The following is a 17,750-nucleotide window of genomic DNA, read 5'->3' on the forward strand; positions in this document are numbered from 1 at the left end:
AACTCGTGCAGTTCAGCTTTAATCTCTCACACTGAAATGATGTGTCATCCCAGAGGGGAGAGAATAATCGCAAAACACTTCAACATCCACCATTATCTATCCACCTATGACACGCTGAGAGAACAGGCTATTGTCATTAGATGCAATAAGTACTGGTAAGCATGGTGACAGGCAATTGGTCCTAGAAACAGTAACTATATTCTCCAAACATGTTGCTAAGCAACAGACATAACAGCCACCAATACAAAACAACAAACTTTGCTAAAGCAGCTATCTCCTCTGCGACTGAATTTCACCCTTTTATTGACACTGACTGAACATCTATCCAACCACTCAGAATACAATACTCAGTAAATATTTAGAGAACTGCTGAGATGCAGACCATTAATGGGAGATATCAAGGCATATTTTCACAAAGGCTAGACCATAGCATCTCTGGTGCTACTTGATAATTCTGGAAAAAAAGAAAAAAAGGGTTCACAGAGACATAAAAGACAAGGCAACACTGCTCTAAAAGTGAAAATGCTGAATATCAAATAACTTGGTAAAATATCAAAGGGTCTAAATGTGTAAGGCAGCATTTAAAAAAAGCTCTTCTTTGTTTTCCATAACACCATTATAGCAAATCCCGTGAAAGTTGCCATGATTTAGGTTAAGGGTACTACATGGAGAACTACAAACTATACAATTTTAAAAATTCCCCATTCATAATTTTCCCCTGATTTAGGCCATTCCAGAAACCACTGATAGAAAGGGTTTGGCCACAATGTATTATGGATGCCACATTGCTACCAAAAATATAAAAGGAAGCGTGCTGGCATGAAATTCACTGTAATGTAGCAGCATTCGTGGAGCAGAGCTATGCAGCCATCGTTTAAAACTACAGTGGCCAAATTCTTTTAGCATGGCTCTGGCAAAATTAACTACATTTGGTAGAGGATATCAAATTATAATTCTTATAAATAGTCATGTCAAGCAAGAACACCAAAGAAAATAAATGTCAGGCACTGTAAAGAAAGATTAGGAATGCACCAAGCACTCTGAAATGAAACTGACTGAGCTCCAGTTAGACCACTCTAAGGTACACAGCTTCACTGCAATGTTAATGTCGCCTAAGCAATGGTTAAATATTACTCAAGGAATGCTGATGATTACAAATGTTTGGATAAAACATTTACCACTGCTACATCCCTTTTCAGTAGATTTGTAGGGCACCTCATATTGTATGAAATGGAACCATTCACATGTAGGCAATGTTTTAAGTCTTCCTGCCTGTCCAAATTCAAGTCAGAGCAAAAAAAACTTTCAAGGCTAGGCTACATCAAGGCAAGAATCATGTCGTTTAAAAGCAATAAATAAAATCACAAGGTGTTAATAGAACAAAGCTCCATCACTTAAAAAAAGTTATTTCAACTGATAGTTATTCAGTCACTGCTTATGCTGGCCCCGGGCAAAGTGGCAGGAGAAGTCATACTTGTTCTTGCACTTGTGGCCACAGATGTTGCACTGGAAGGGGTTCTCATAGCCATGGCAGCCCATGTGGATGGTGAAGAGGATGTTGTCAGGATAATAGATGTCACAGTGCTGGCAGTGGAGCAGGCTCTGGGGCTCTTGGTGTGGGTTAGGTAGGCCTGGAGCCGGGGTGCTGGGTTGGCTGTTGGTGATGCTGGGAGTACTGGTGCACCCGCTGTGCTCACTGGAGGGCCCCACTCCGGGGCTACAGTTGCTTTGGGGAGGCGGCCTATGCTCAGGGGTGATGGGGGAGGAGGAGGAGACATGAACCGTGTTGGCCGAGACAGCCACGGGAGCCGTGGCTGGGTGGGGCTGCTGGATAAGGAAGGGTTTCTCGTCAACCACAGACTCGGCTCCAGGAGACACAGGGGGTTCAGTTTGGGCATGAACATCAGATGGGAGGCTGGCCAACTGGCCAGCCAGGGTGGATAGCTGGTTCAGTGGATTATCCATGACCAGATCAGGGTGGTGATGGTGGTTTTCATCCCTGGAGCTCCCATCCTCACCTGCCCCACTCTGCTCATCAAAGGTCCCCTGGCGTAGGTGGGGCAGCTCATGGGAGTAGTCATTCATGTTGTCAGACTTGTGCACCACCATGGAGGGTGGACTGAAATTGATGAGGAGGCGGCGACCATAGCCCAGAGAACTCGCCTTTTTCTGCAGGGCAGTTAACATCTTTTTATGGGACAGCGAGCGAGCACCCTTCATTGGCAGCAACTTATGTCTTCTACGACGGTGGTGTGACAAGTTGCTGCGGTCACTGCAGCGGAAGGAGCACAGCTCACACTTGTAAGGCTTCTCCCCCGTGTGGGAACGCATATGAGCCTCCAGGTGTCGCTCATAAGCTGAAGCAAATGGACACAAGTGGCAGCGGTGGGGTTTCTCTCCTTTTTATATTTGGAAGAAAACAAAAATTTAGCAGGGAAAAGTTGCAGCAGTAAGTTAAATAAACTTGTCAAAATCATGTAACTGTGCAACTGGAACATCAATGTAGAGAAAATGATGGAAGCAAGAATAAATTTTGGAAGGTCTTGTTCACACTCACCTGTGTGAATGCGGATGTGCTCAATGAGTCGTGCTGTGCCTCTGGTGGCATAATTACAATAGCGACACTTGAGCTTGCCATCATACGTCCTCTCAAAGCCATCCACCAGGATTCCTGAACTGTCCTCCAGTGACATGTCCACTGAAGGGTGATCCAGCCCATTTTGGCTACAGTCTGCACACAGAAAAAAAAACAAAACAAAAAACAGCCAGAGTTTAAATGCTAAACAACAGGGAAGAAGATACTATACAAATCATTACTTTAGTTTGGGGATCAGCTAAAATTGATTGATTACTAGTGGCATATTCTAAAAGCAGACACATTCAAACTCAGTGGCCGTCAAAACTATATGTGAAATGTTTTATCATCACCACTACATATTATGTCCACTTAACTTGAGAAACTGTATGTTTCTCTGCAGTGAAGACAAAATACTAGCAATGATAATAAGTATTGCCAAAGTAAAATAAAATAACACCCAACTACTTTCTTTCACTCACTGGCTATTTAAGGATAAACGAGATAAGGATGACCATTTCTTAAGCAGATTATAGTGACCAGAATAAAAGTGCATGTTTTTTGTTTAACATCTAATTAAGAGTGCAGCCAACATGGCATTTTTAAAAAGAACATTTCAGTTACACAAAGCATACTTTGTTTTTCCTCAAGATTAACTGAGTTCCATTCAAATACAAAAGGCAACAACTTTTAGGAGTCTAACCAGACCAACCAGAGAAATCCTGAATAGCACAAGACACAGTTACCAGGTGGTTGCTCGTCCCCCTCTTTGACGCCGCTCACAGAACAAGATATCATGTTCACATGTTGAGTTTGCTGGCTGAGATACTCCTGGAAATCCTTTACAAAGTCCAAAGTGTCCGGCTTTTCCTCTCCCATTGAAAGGGTGATGAATGTTAAGTGTATATAACACTGCAATGACATTTCAACATGGATTATAGTGACACCAAGAAATCTCCACAAACAAAGTATGGAAAAGGGCAAATGTAATGGTCACACATAAAGGATCACATGTACAACGATCACATTTTGCTAATGGTCACATAAAGGATCACGCATTCAACAATCACATTCTGATAGCCCATTTGGACTGGCAAAAGACGATATATCTCGTTCGACAAAGAATTCACGTTAAAGTAAATTCTAACACTAATTTCTAACCATTAATAAAGAATCCACATTTTATTCATTTCGTTGGAGTTGAAACAAAAGCACCTGTTGCCAAATTAAGCTATCCCTCTAGTTTTATCTTTATGCATGCTCAATAATCCAAGTAAGGAAATCACAGAAAGTTGAATCAGTTCATCTGGACACAATGTTTACGGAGAGAAACGTTTCATCACTCATCTAAGTAACCTCTTCAGTCTCAACTGACTGCTGGTATCCCCAATACAGTGGCATAACCACTGAAAACAGCGATGGGTTTCATATGCAAATTGCCATTACCATTAACTAGCGTTACAATGGCAATGGGTACTACTCACAGAGGATTGAGGAATAATTGCAATCACTGTATCGTAAAATGGTGAGAAATGTACTCTTAGACCCCCCCCCCCCGGTTCAGGGATGTTTATTCCCTCTTCGCATAGATGGCCTGTTTGTTTGACTCCCCATTCAAACCAGTGCTCCTCCCTATCAAGGATGCGCACCCATCTATAGGCCTGTGGCCACTCTTTCCAAGAATGAGGATGTGCACATCCTTTGATAGGGAGGAACGCTGGTTTGAACAGGGAGTCAAAGAGGTCATCTATGTGAAGAGGGAACAACCATCCCAGGGTGGCTCAAAGAAGGTTGAATCTGTTCATCTGGATACAACGTTTGCTGACAGATACGTTTCATCACTCATCTAATGCCCCTTTCCACTACATGGTACCAGCTCAACTTGACTTGACTTTTCCGTTTTCCATTACTAGAAAGTACCGGCATTTTGGTAACTGTTACTAATTTTCTGGTACCACCTTTGTTGAGGTTCCAAATAAAACGCAAAACGAACGGGTACCAAAATCAATGCAGACCAGCTACACTAAGGGCGTACTTTTACGGTAATGGAAAACGACACTCTGCGAGTCGAGTCGAGTTGGGCCGTTACCATGTCGTGGGAAAGGGGCATAAGTGACCCTTTTCCATGACATGGTACCGGCTCAACTCAGGCATCATACATCCTCTCAAAGCCATCGGCTCAACTTCAGTCTAAACTGACTGCAGGTATCCCCGCCCTTATAAACAATAAAGCTGCATAACAACCAAAACCAACGACCAGTTTCATATGCAAATATGGGCGTGACCGTTAACTACAGTTTCAATGGCCATGTGTATTATTCACAGACGATTTGGGAATGTTTGCAATCACAGCATTGTAAGATGGTGAAAGATGTACTCTTAGCCCCCCCCCCCCCCTCCAGGTCAGGGATGGTCGTTCCCTCTTCACATAGATGGCCTCTTTGACTCCCCGTTCAAACCAGCGTTCCTCCTTACCACGTCCTCATGCTTGAAAGAGTGGCCACTGGCCTGTAGATGGATTGTGCCATCCTCTTGGCAAGCATCTGTTTAGTTTCCCCAATGTACAAGTCATGGAAATCCTCCTGGCACTTAACAGCACTATATTGCTCTGTATGTGCCAGGGGACCCGACCTTTGGGGTGGACCAACTTCTGGCGCAACGTGTTTTGGGGTTTGAAAGCAACTGAGACGCAGTGTTTGGCAAATACGTGTCTCAACTTTTCTGACACTCCCGCAACATACAGAATCACCACTGGTTTACACTTAGGCAGCTGTTGTCCTTCTCCTTTCTTTGATTGTCTGGTGCACTGTTGGGGCGTCTTCCTGGCTTTGACAGACACCCAGTTAGGATAACCACACCTAATCCGGGCATGTTTAATGTGGGATTTCTCCTCTTCCCTGGCCACTGTGTTGGTGGGCATGTTGTCAGCTCGGTGGTACAGCATCCTGATGACTCCAGTTTGTGCTCCAGTGGACGATGAGAATCAAACTGTAAGTACTGATCAGTATGTGTTGGTTTACAGTAAACATCAACAATCAAATGTCTCCCATCACCAATTGCAATTTCACAGTCTAAGAAGGCTAACCTGTCATTTCTCACATCCTCTCTGGTGAACTTGATGTGGTTGTTCACAAAGTTAATGTGGTACATCCTGAGATTAAGAAACTGGTCGTTGGTTTCGGTTGTTATGCCACTGTAGTGTTTATGAGGGTGGGGATACCTGCAGTCAGTTGACACTGAAGAGGTCACTTAGATGAATGATTAAACGTTTCTCTCAACAAACATTGTCCAGATGAACTGATTCAATTTTCTGTGACCTCTTGTTTCACGTTATCTTAATTCAGTTTTCAATTTATACATTTAGTTTTTTATTGTTCTTGTTTTTAGTGGTGTCTGACATGTTCAACCGAAATCAGGACATTTGTCCAAGACTGGCATGTCAGGTAGACAATTGATAATCAGGCGTTCACAACCCTCTTATCTTTGAGACTGACAAAGCATTAGAACGAGGAAATGTAACTGAGCAATCACATATCATTGAACACGAACACCAACAACAACAACAACAACAAACATCTGGTCAGCATCACTAACCTTAACAGGTATCCAAAGCTTTGTAACTGTCCTTAAGAGACAGTCAATGAAATGTAACTTAACTGTATTTGAATTGTAAAAAATGAATTATTACTATAATACTTTCTATTCCGGGAAATCGGTTAAATTATCCGCGCAGTTACTAACTGACAAAGAATACAAAGTGACTGGTCCGGTGCCTTGTGGCTTGTCATACGCTGGTACCTATCGTCATGTTGTCGCCAACACTGCGTTAGCCTGCCAACTAGCATTAGCTCACTTATCTCGGACACATCTTTCCCTCGTCAGCAAAGGCGCGCCGGTACGTCATCTGCACATTCCTCATTTTCTTTGGTTTGGTAAGTTTTGAATCGATCTAGGTGCGCTATCACTTCAACACCCTTCCTGTCTGCCGCGTCGCCACCATGACGCAGAAAACGGCTAACTAGCCAAATCAAAACAATAAATCCGTACCAGGGGTGAAAGTTTGCAGTGTCCACCACTGAAAACCGTCCCGCTAAAGACTCAACATGACCGTGAAGCAAGGTTCCTAGGGGAAAAGCGATGAGACTCGCCATTGTCGCGGTACAACACACAGAATATAGCTAAAATGTTTGTGCATGGTATGTAAAGATATACGAAATGATTACGTAATTATTTCGATTGAATTTACTGCAATAGTAGTAGTTACTGCAATACCACATTTATTTATTAATCTAACAACTGCCAAGTACAATTTGATACACGTGGTGGGCATTGTTGCATATGATTATTGTCTCATATGCCTTCACTGTGATCTCCTCACTTTGCCGTTTCATATTCGAAAAAGATGTTTTATTCAATCTATTGTGTGTGACAAGCTAGTACGCTAGCGTCAGAGCTGGGCCTAGTCTACAAGTCAAAACTTAATTAACGTTACTCAGTACTTATGCATGTAATTTGCTTTGCTCAGAATGCCCAAAGTACATTCAAACATTGAGCATCCATAAAGAATACAAATGTACCCACTTCCTCAAGCAGACTAAATAAAATCACATGTTGTCCAGTTAGGGTCGAGTTTTATGTTTTTGATTCAGTTAATATGTATTCATTCAATTATTATTTTTTAAATATATTTTTTTGCCCCCAAATGTTTTGAACGGTAGCTGACATGTACACCCAATGATATCAGGATACGTCTGTCAAGACTGGAGCGTCCAGTTGTAAATGAATGACAACTAACAAGCATCCTGAATCCTTTTATTTTGCAGTCTGATTGTTGTTTTATCTGTAAAGATTTCACTGGTTCCAACTGTGGCCTCATGACAAAATCCTCCCAATTTGATCAGTTGCTGTCAGTTTTTATCACTAATTAGTCTATGGCAGAAGCGCTATATATTTTATGTTGTTGATGTTGTTTGTTTTTTATTGCAAAATGAAATTAATATTTGAGACCAAATATGTGGTGTTTATTAAGTCAAAGAGAATACTGAAAATACATGTTTAAAATACACAAAATGATTAATTTCACATTTCAGAAACATGAACCATGTCTGTTATTCTAGACACAAACCAATGAAGTAACCTTACATTGACAGCCATGCATGACATGAGCCCATACAAGACACTTTTGGTCACTTTGGACTGTACGGCCTGCGGTTACGTGCAAGTGGCAAATAAGGCACAGAGATTGCACTTTCATCACATCGATTCACTTCGACTAATTTATGTTTTACTACAATCAATAATTCACTGGTAAGCAGTCTGATGAAGATCACATTGCTCCATTTGTGTCAAAGTTGTTGGAAAACTATTGGGGAGAGCATGATAAATGACCAAGCTAAGTGAGGTTGTTGTATCATTTTTCAGAGGTACATCTCCTAATGCTGGCACAATCGTTCTGCAGCAGTAATGTACACCTGCTACCGGTGATGAACTTTTACATTGTAACACGAGCCTCTTGTTTGGTGTCAACATACAGTGCGACAGTATGTAAGCGTGTGTGTGTGTGTGTGTGTGTGTGTGTGTGTGTGTGTGTGTGTGTGTGTGTGTGTGTGTGTGTGTGTGTGTGTGAACCAGACAGCGTCTTGAGTATACGTATACGTGTATACACGTAGTCAGCCGTTAGATTTAAGAGCGATAAATCAATTGCTGCCCCAGTCGCGTTAGTTCCTTATCTGGACACAAGGTGGCGCACAAGTTTCACCGGTGAAACCTTTCTGAACGCCTCTCCATGCCACAGCTGACGGTTTAAACACACAGGACATAGCAAAGCTTGAGATGTACCCAGTTTCTTCTACCCCCAATGAAGGTGACATTGATAAGAGCACCCCAAATAATTGGTCTGCCACTACTGACGCAGACGCAGATAGGAGAGCAATGAGACAAGTAACCTTAGATGCTAGCTGGCAGTGGAAATCCCCAGACAACGTGTAAAGGAACAGGAAAGACGTGACAGTCGACCTCACGGGTTGAACCTTGACCATCAAAGCAGTCAATTACATCACCCTCTAATAGCTTGTCGACGCGATGTTATTTTATTGCAATTTAATTATGCTCAGGTTTCAAATGCAGCCAGAACATTTTGAATAATTCATGTATGGTTACAATGATTTGTCAGCAGGAGAAGATAAAGTGCATATTTTCCAGTGTTCTAATTCATTTGAATGTTTTTATTTTTTTATAATTTTTTTGTTTTCAAGCTCTACCAGAGAAATCATAGTCAAAAGTAAATTGTGCTGTGGTGTGTTTCTATGCCAGTGTTACCCAAAGTTACAACCCCCGTGTGCCCTTTGATTTGAATGACAAGTTTATTGAGGGCTGCTAATACTAAAGGGAAATGACTGGTCAAACTTGCATTAATGACATGTCCACTGCACAATATATTGGGCAGTATAGCGAAAGGGCAGTGAGTGTGTATTAATGAGACTGAGAACAGGTAATATACTGGTGCCAGGCCTGGCATTTACAGCGCTTGAGACTGTGGCCAGACACTTGGTAACATAGAGCGACTTTGCATAGCAGTGATCCGGGAGCTCCAGAGAGACGCTTCAGTATCGTGATACAAAATATCGCAAAATGCTTACGTTTCATTGTAACGGCGAGCAGCTAACTGCACACCGACCTGCTGGCTGTAAAATAGTAAATACATCTGTCGGGATCACAGAAATTTGAATCAGTTCATCTGGACACAACATTTATTTAGAGAGAAACGTTTCATTACCCAGCACTAGGAGCGACCAAAGCGGTCATTATGACCGTTTTGAACTTTCAAAGCATTAGTAGCGAATTCGGGGAGCCGCCACAGCCGGGACGCGAACCTGTGTCTCCCGCTCCGCAAGCGGCAACGTTAACCAGTCGACTAATTGGTCCGACCCGTTAGTCAAGGACCAACGTGTCTACTTATCCATGCACGTTACAATATAATAACTTTGTGTAAAATAAAAAAGATACAGACCTGCCGCTCCCGGAATGCTCCTAAAATTGCATATATTTGCATTGAAACGAGTTTTAGATCATCCATCCATCCATCCAACCATTATCCAACCGCTTATCCTGCTTTCAGGGTCACGGGGATGCTGGAGCCTATCCCAGCAGTCATTGGGCGGCAGGAGGGGAGACACCCTGGACAACCTGCCAGACCATCACAGGGCCGAGTTTTATCAATTGCACATAAAGAGTTATCATAAGATCTACCTAAAACGACCATGAGCGGTCAAACTGTCCGATCGTAATTTGCGCGTGATCGTGCGCGTCATTGATGACGTGTGTTGGTCGCATCCTTTCCTTCGCAACGTTCACTGCTCTGTCCTAGAAACAAACTAGCGTTGTCAAGGGCGGAGTAACAGTCTAAACTTGATTTTGGATTATTTCCAACATGTCTGGGTACAGACGCCGTTTCAGACGCACCTTGACTACCACCGAGGCGTTGCAGTATTCACAGGCGTTGGACAGCGGCCATTTAAAATTATTTGAAAAATAGTATTAAAGTTCTTAAAACGCAGTCAGTCATTTCTTAACAGACATACTAACATATGCAATGCGTTAATATCTTATTTATCTTGACAGAATATAGAGTTTAAAAATCGTGGCGGTCAAAATGACCGCCCGTGGTCGTTCAAGTAGTTTTTAAGGTTACGGTCGTTGTTTGGGACTGTTTCAGTAGTTATTTTCAGTTCTTTATCTTTTCTTATTTTTTTTTTACATTTCGCGTTTTATAGGCCTTAATACGTTTGTTAGATTAGCAATATGCGTTTTCCGTTTTGCAATAATTTCACTTTTTCAGTTTTGCTATTCAAGTCCAACCATGTCTCTCTGAAGTTTAAACTGTTTAAAAATAGTATTAAGGTTTTTAAAATGTTAACTTAGGTGTCAGCCGTTTCCTAATAGACATACTTACATATTGTAACGTGCATGGGTAAGAAGACACGCTGGCCGCTGGCTCTCGGGTCTGACCCTTTAGTCGAGCGGATAGCGTTAGGTTTGCGTTGTCCCCCGAATTCGCTACAATATGCATGCATTAATATCTCAACTGGGCATTTATCTTGACAGAATATAGAGTTTATAAACTGGCGGCCATGTTGACCGCCCGTGGTCGTTTTAGGTAGGAGTGAAATCCCGGTGGTTCTAGGGCCAAGTGACCTCTTCCGTCTCAACTGACTGCAGGTATCCCCATCCTTATAAACAATACAGTGGCACAACGACCGAAACCAACGATCGGTTTCATATGCAAATTAACCATTAACTAGCATTACAATGGTTAATAAACGTTGTGTCCAGATGAACTGAGTCAGCTTTCTGTGATCTCCTTACGTGGATTATTGAGCTTGTTATACTTCCCCCATAGCATCTCTATAATACATCACGTTTACTTTGACTCAGTAACAATTCCGATATTGCATGCCTTGTTAATGTGTAATCTTTAAATGCAAAGACGGAGGATGGTAAAACACAGAACATAATGTGTGCAGCATGCAGAACGGGCCTTAAGACAACACCTGCCTTTGAACGAGTCACGGCGTTATCCACTTGCCCTAATTCAGATTTAAAAGACCCAAATGAAAAGGCTCTCTTTCCCTCTCGAATGCTCGAGCCGTTTGTGGTTTTCCAGGACACGAGACAATCGATTTGCTCCTCTTTCCCTGAAAGAAATTGGGATTTAAGCAGTTTTTTAAGACTCCATGTCATTTGCTGGGCTTACATAAAGGCTGCAGAGGAGATTAGCCTCCCAGAAGAGCTTTTTGATCCTGGACAAGTGCAGCCGGAGGAACAGAGGACAGAGCAGCCTCTCGGTGGCAGAAAGGTGAAGGGGGCATTGACAAGATTTATTCTTCTTCCACTGAGACTTCTTCTTTCTTGAGGTCTCCCGCTCCACGTGGAGCATTTGAAAAAGAACTAAGAGGTAGGGAATAGGATAAAGGAGGTATATATTAAGCTTTTCTTTCCTCTCACCACTTAATTTCCTTGCAGGCGCGCCTTGCGCCGCTGTAATGAATGTAATTGCCGCCTTTGATGAGAATGGTATTATCTGGATCACACTTTACACGGGCAAACAAGACTGTCTCTCCCGTCACCCCCACCTCCCATTTAACTCGGCACCGAGACCCCCCCCCCCAATTATGCAGGGAACAAGTGGCTTTTCATAAAGCCAGCGTGTTGCTCTCGATTGGTGAGGCTTGGAGCCGTCTAAATGTGCACAAAGGATAGATTAGGTGTGATATAGGCACACCACAAACCCCATTTCCTTGATTAATTTCCTGCATGTGTAACCGAATGGGCCCCCTCTCTCCCCACTGAATTCTATCTCTCCTTTACAGACTAACTTTCATCTTTTGATAGGTGTGGCAACTCAATGGACAGACAGACATTTTATTGACCTAAGCTTGACCACAGCTGCCGGCGCATTAGGTGGGGAATAGGAGCGAGAAGAGAAATGATGCACTTAAATGGGAGACTACAAACACATTTTCTTATAAAAACCTGCAGACTCGCCTTAGGGTAATATCTCTGCCACAACCAGGATCAAACTGTTTTCATACTGGACTGGTCTCTGTGTGTTCTCGGATCTTCAACCCAAATATTCACACAATAACACACGTGCAAGTTATACCGCACACACACACACACACACACACACACGCACACACACACATGCACGCACACCAACGTGCACACACACTCGTACATACAGTCTGTAATGTGAATGAATTAAGACATACAAATTTACATGCGGGTGCCACCCACACAAACATATGTACAAATGCCACACTGTACACACACACACACACACACACACACAGGCACACTAAACAGCCATTTGATTATTGTGGGGAAGAGATATGATGGGACTTTATGAGGCGATGCACGATAAAGCCGCTGTCACCTTAGGAAGTCTGAGTGTTCCTCTAACTGCCTTATTACAGTATTAAAGCACCAGTCAAAGAATCAAACACACACCCTGCCCAGGCCCTGACAGCCTGGCATGGTTCTGTCCAATATTCCACAAGGCTGAAATATGGAAAACAATCAAATAGACTGTCACAAGTGACAAATTACACTATTACTCCTCAAAGTCTGTCATCATTGAAACGAATTCAAAGCCATTTCCCCTTAATCGATGAGTGATTATTCCTCTAAGCGAACAGTTCTGCTATGATAAATTGATAATCAATTAATTTGACCATCACCCTTTTCGAATACCCCCAAGGAATCAGCAGCATTGGTCACATCCATTTACTTGCATGTATATATACATACATATACATACATACATACATACATACATACATACATACATACATACATACATACATACATACATACATACATACATACTACATACATACATACATATACATACATACATATACACTACCGTTCAAAAGTTTGGGATCACCCAAACAATTTTGTGTTTTCCATGAAAAGTCACACTTATTCACCACCATATGTTGTGAAATGAATAGAAAATAGAGTCAAGACATTGACAAGGTTAGAAATAATGATTTGTATTTGAAATAAGATTTTTTTTACATCAAACTTTGCTTTCGTCAAAGAATCCTCCATTTGCAGCAATTACAGCATTGCAGACCTTTGGCATTCTAGCTGTTAATTTGTTGAGGTAATCTGGAGAAATTGCACCCCACGCTTCCAGAAGCAGCTCCCACAAGTTGGATTGGTTGGATGGGCACTTCTTTGAGCAGATTGAGTTTCTGGAGCATCACATTTGTGGGGTCAATTAAACGCTCAAAATGGCCAGAAAAAGAGAACTTTCATCTGAAACTCGACAGTCTATTCTTGTTCTTAGAAATGAAGGCTATTCCATGCGAGAAATTGCTAAGAAATTGAAGATTTCCTACACCGGTGTGTACTACTCCCTTCAGAGGACAGCACAAACAGGCTCTAACTAGAGTAGAAAAAGAAGTGGGAGGCCGCGTTGCACAACTGAGCAAGAAGATAAGTACATTAGAGTCTCTAGTTTGAGAAACAGACGCCTCACAGGTCCCCAACTGGCATCTTCATTAAATAGTACCTGTTAGAGCCTGTTTGTGCTGTCCTCTGAAGGGAGTAGTACACACCGGTGTAGGAAATCTTCAATTTCTTAGGAATTTCTCGCATGGAATAGCCTTCATTTCTAAGAACAAGAATAGACTGTCGAGTTTCAGATGAAAGTTCTCTTTTTCTGGCCATTTTGAGCGTTTAATTGACCCCACAAATGTGATGCTCCAGAAACTCAATCTGCTCAAAGAAGTGCCCATCCAACCAATCCAACTTGTGGGAGCTGCTTCTGGAAGTGTGGGGTGCAATTTCTCCAGATTACCTCAACAAATTAACAGCTAGAATGCCAAAGGTCTGCAATGCTGTAATTGCTGCAAATGGAGGATTCTTTGACGAAAGCAAAGTTTGATGTAAAAAAATCTTATTTCAAATACAAATCATTATTTCTAACCTTGTCAATGTCTTGACTCTATTTTCTATTCATTTCACAACATATGGTGGTGAATAAGTGTGACTTTTCATGGAAAACACAAAATTGTTTGGGTGATCCCAAACTTTTGAACGGTAGTGTATATATATACATATATACATACATACATACACACACACATATATATACACACACACATATATATATACATATATACATACATACATACACACACACACACACACACACACACATATATATATATATATATATATATATATATATATATATATGCTACACTAACTTGTGGTGCTTTTTTGGCTTGATATATGTCTACTGTCTCACCACCTGTCTCTTAAAGGTTTATACCATCAGAAACAGGTTGCCATCTGGACCCAGCCATGATGGAGAAAGAATTGGCCAATATGTTTGACTGAAGTGGCATTTTAGCAGTATTTATTTGAGAGCCCAACTTCCAAAACCACGGGCCACAAATAAAGAAGATGGTATAATAGCTTTTGACTGGGCAAGCCGCTCCTGACTTGAAATGAAGTGTCCAGTTGTGAGTTATCGTGGCCAAACGTCATTTGTACAGACTGAAAAGTGGGGACATTTTTCTAGGTTGTCACTCTCTCGCTATAGCTCATTGTCCTGAATGATGCCTCTGAACGCACAGTTGCCCTAATATGAGAATTTCACTCACACCGCAAGAAGGCAGGTAATGGATTAGCCTGTCCACAGCAGGATAATATAGTGTGTCTACCGGCAGATCCTTAAACACCGACGCTCTGCTGGGTCCCGGTCACACGTAAAGTATCAACTTTCAGCATGTCTGCTACACCACTCATACCGCGGACCGCTCTTAATCATAGTCCTCACGCTCTGACCATCACCCGAAAAAAAAAGGCTGTAAGTTTTCTCGTTCCTGGGATACACCCGAATATGAATAAGCCTTTAATTGACCAAATGCATTTTTTTATTTTGTTAAACTTTCCTTTATTTAGTATAAGCAGAGATTACCTTGACCTGCCAAAAAAAAAAATCAAAAAATCAAATTTTGTATACTGCAACACATGTTAGAATTTTCCCTAAATTACATCAGTCTACATTATATATTATATCAGGTATGCACCACATGTCCGTCTTGTATTGAATAAACTTCCCTGAATTATTAAAAGCATCAAGACCAGTGAAGGTGACTGGATTCATCAGTTGCCTTGCATTGATGTACAAAATGAAAACAAACAAGCTCCAAGAAATGCGGGGTCCTCTCTGAATTAGCTGTTGAGTTGTGATCTGTGTATAGATCAGTTGGAGTGGCTATTGAGTCGGAGCAAAGAGGGCTCTGAATTGGCTAGTGCTCCTAATGCGAGGGAAGTTTTAGATTAATGAGGCCTCTGCCCTTTGAGACTATTGATCAAACCCAATCTGGCCAAGAACGATTTCCCATGCTCCCCTTCTGCTCTCTTTGTCCCATTCTAGCCAATGACTCATGACATCACCCAAAGGCCCTGCGCTGTAGACATCGTTGTTATCTCTCCTCTTTAAACCACACAATTGGTTTTAGAATTTTTTTTTGTTGCTGATGATAACAGACAGCAATAACAGTAACGTGGGGTTCAGTTTCACTGCAGTGCATCAGCCTGCAGTGTTGATCCATTCCCCATAACCTTCAATTTGAGATCTGGACAGCCAATATCAAAGCCCAGCTGAGGTCCAAGTTTGACACCTACGTATATGAGTAGGGAGATCGGAAAGAGTAGTCATGTCTTGGTTCTGTTTGTGGCTACAGCTCAGTTTTCTTTTACCCCATCATGTATTTAAACTTCGGCCTCCAAGACTACCTGCACGCCTCATATCTGCCTCTGCTGCAAGAACTCAAACCCAGACCCAGTTTCTCCTCTTGTGCAAGCTATATTCTCTGTCAAAACACACCAAGCCCCGGCTCCTGCAGGCATCGTTAGCTAGGAGATGATGGGAGCTGCCCAGGCCATAATGGGAGGGTTGACTGACCTTTGACCTTGTATCGATCCTCTGGCTGTGTCCAGCTGGGCCTCTCCAAACCCACTCAGCTGGAGAGGTGTTTAAAGCTAACACCCCGGCTCCTATTCACTCCCCTACATGCTCATTAATTACATCATTTACCTGTGACAGTGACAAACCTGCCTGGCCACGCCACAGTTTATTAGGGTCACTGTATAAAGCGCAGGCCAAACTCTGTTCGAGATGGTGTGTGTGTGTGTGTGTGTGTTTGATTGGGGGGGGGTGTATGATGTGGTGTGAGAGACCCCATCTCAGTTACAGTTACAAGGTTATGAGAATAGATGTATGCTTCTAAGGAGAGTGTGTAGACGGCTTTGTGTGGTCCTGTTAAGCCCATTACCGAAAGAGGTTTATTTTGATCCATCGAGAGTTGTGTGCTAGGAGAAAAGGATCGCCATTCTTCTCATACAGATGAGGATAAGAGAATAGATTCTGGAAATAGAGGGAAACAATAATCACAAATGAAATCTCATACAAAGTTGCTTAGCATTGTTCCAGCTAGCAAAAAAAAAAAAGCAGGTGACGTTTCTTTTGTGCTGGGTTATCAAATCTCGTAAAATTAAATCCATCATCATTCTGGTTTTTCTTTTTCTGTCTGTGATTGTTTTCTTTTCTTTTCTTTTTTAGATTTTCCCCCTTTTTCTCCCCAATTGTACTTGTCAAATTACCCTATTTTCCAAGCCGTGCCGGCTGCTGCTCCACCCCCTCTGCTGATCCGGGGAGGGCAGCAGACTACCACATGCCTCCTCCGATACATGTGGAGTCGCCAGCCGCTTCTTTTCACCTGACAGTGAGGAGTTTCGCCAGGGGGACGTAGCGCATGGGAGGATCATGCTATTCCCCCCCAGTTCCCCCTCCCCCCTGAACAGGTGCCCCAACCGACCAGAGGAGGTGCTAGTGCAGCGACCAGGACACATACCCACATCCGGCTTCCCACCCACAGAGACGGGCAATTGTGTCTGTAGGGACGCCCGACCTAGCCAAAGGTAACATGGGGATTCGAACCAACGATCCTCATGTTTGTAGGCAACGGAACAGACTGCCACGCCACCCGGATGCCCTTGTGTTTGTTTGCTGCCAATCTGTCTGTCACATTGTGGACACAGCCCTATTATTGTGTGTTGTTGACCAGTTGCCTATATCCCGGTGGACTGTTGTTTTCCTGACCCCGTTATTTCATCAGCTTTTATTTCTGCCTTCAGTTACCATTTTCTCATCCATTAATTGCCCTCTTTTCTTTTTCCCTGTTTATTTCTGCACCTCTCACTTTCTACACCCTCTTGAAATTCTCTCTCCTTCTCTTATGACCCTCAATTCATTCCCCCTTTTCAGTACCCCCCCACCCACACAACACGGTAAAAGACTTGGTTCCTTATGGGTATACCTTCCCCCTGCAGCACACCGGCACTTCAGCCCTGTCTGAATCAAGACAGGTGACCTGCACACGTAAAGAATTGGCTTTAAGGCTCTCCGAACGGAGCCAAATCTGCTGCAGGTCACACCGGGGGGAAATAAGCAGCAAATGTAAGTAAGCATGAAATAGTTTTCATAAATAATCCCGATGACAACAGGCCCTCTAATAGCACCAGGGGGCTGTAAAAGAATATGTTGCCAATTTTTCCCCCATTAAAGTAAAATAGAAAGCCAAATACATGA

At 42.5% G+C, this 17,750-nt stretch overlaps 1 protein-coding gene across 1 annotated transcript; it reads right to left on the reverse strand.

Annotated features, from left to right (window-relative positions):
- Window positions 1–175: 175 nt before the first annotated feature.
- ikzf5 (IKAROS family zinc finger 5) lies at window positions 176–6,615 on the reverse strand. Its single transcript, XM_056291851.1, has 4 exons — window positions 6,170–6,615; window positions 3,322–3,487; window positions 2,558–2,731; window positions 176–2,399 (listed from the first exon to the last, which is right to left on the reverse strand). Exons 2-4 carry the CDS (start codon window positions 3,452–3,454, stop codon window positions 1,429–1,431), a joined length of 1,278 nt encoding a protein of 425 aa, XP_056147826.1. The 5' UTR covers window positions 3,455–3,487; window positions 6,170–6,615; the 3' UTR covers window positions 176–1,428.
- Window positions 6,616–17,750: the final 11,135 nt, after the last annotated feature.

The sequence above is a fragment of the Lampris incognitus genome, chromosome 13, assembly GCF_029633865.1.
Source record: "Lampris incognitus isolate fLamInc1 chromosome 13, fLamInc1.hap2, whole genome shotgun sequence".
Taxonomy (NCBI): domain Eukaryota; kingdom Metazoa; phylum Chordata; class Actinopteri; order Lampriformes; family Lampridae; genus Lampris; species Lampris incognitus.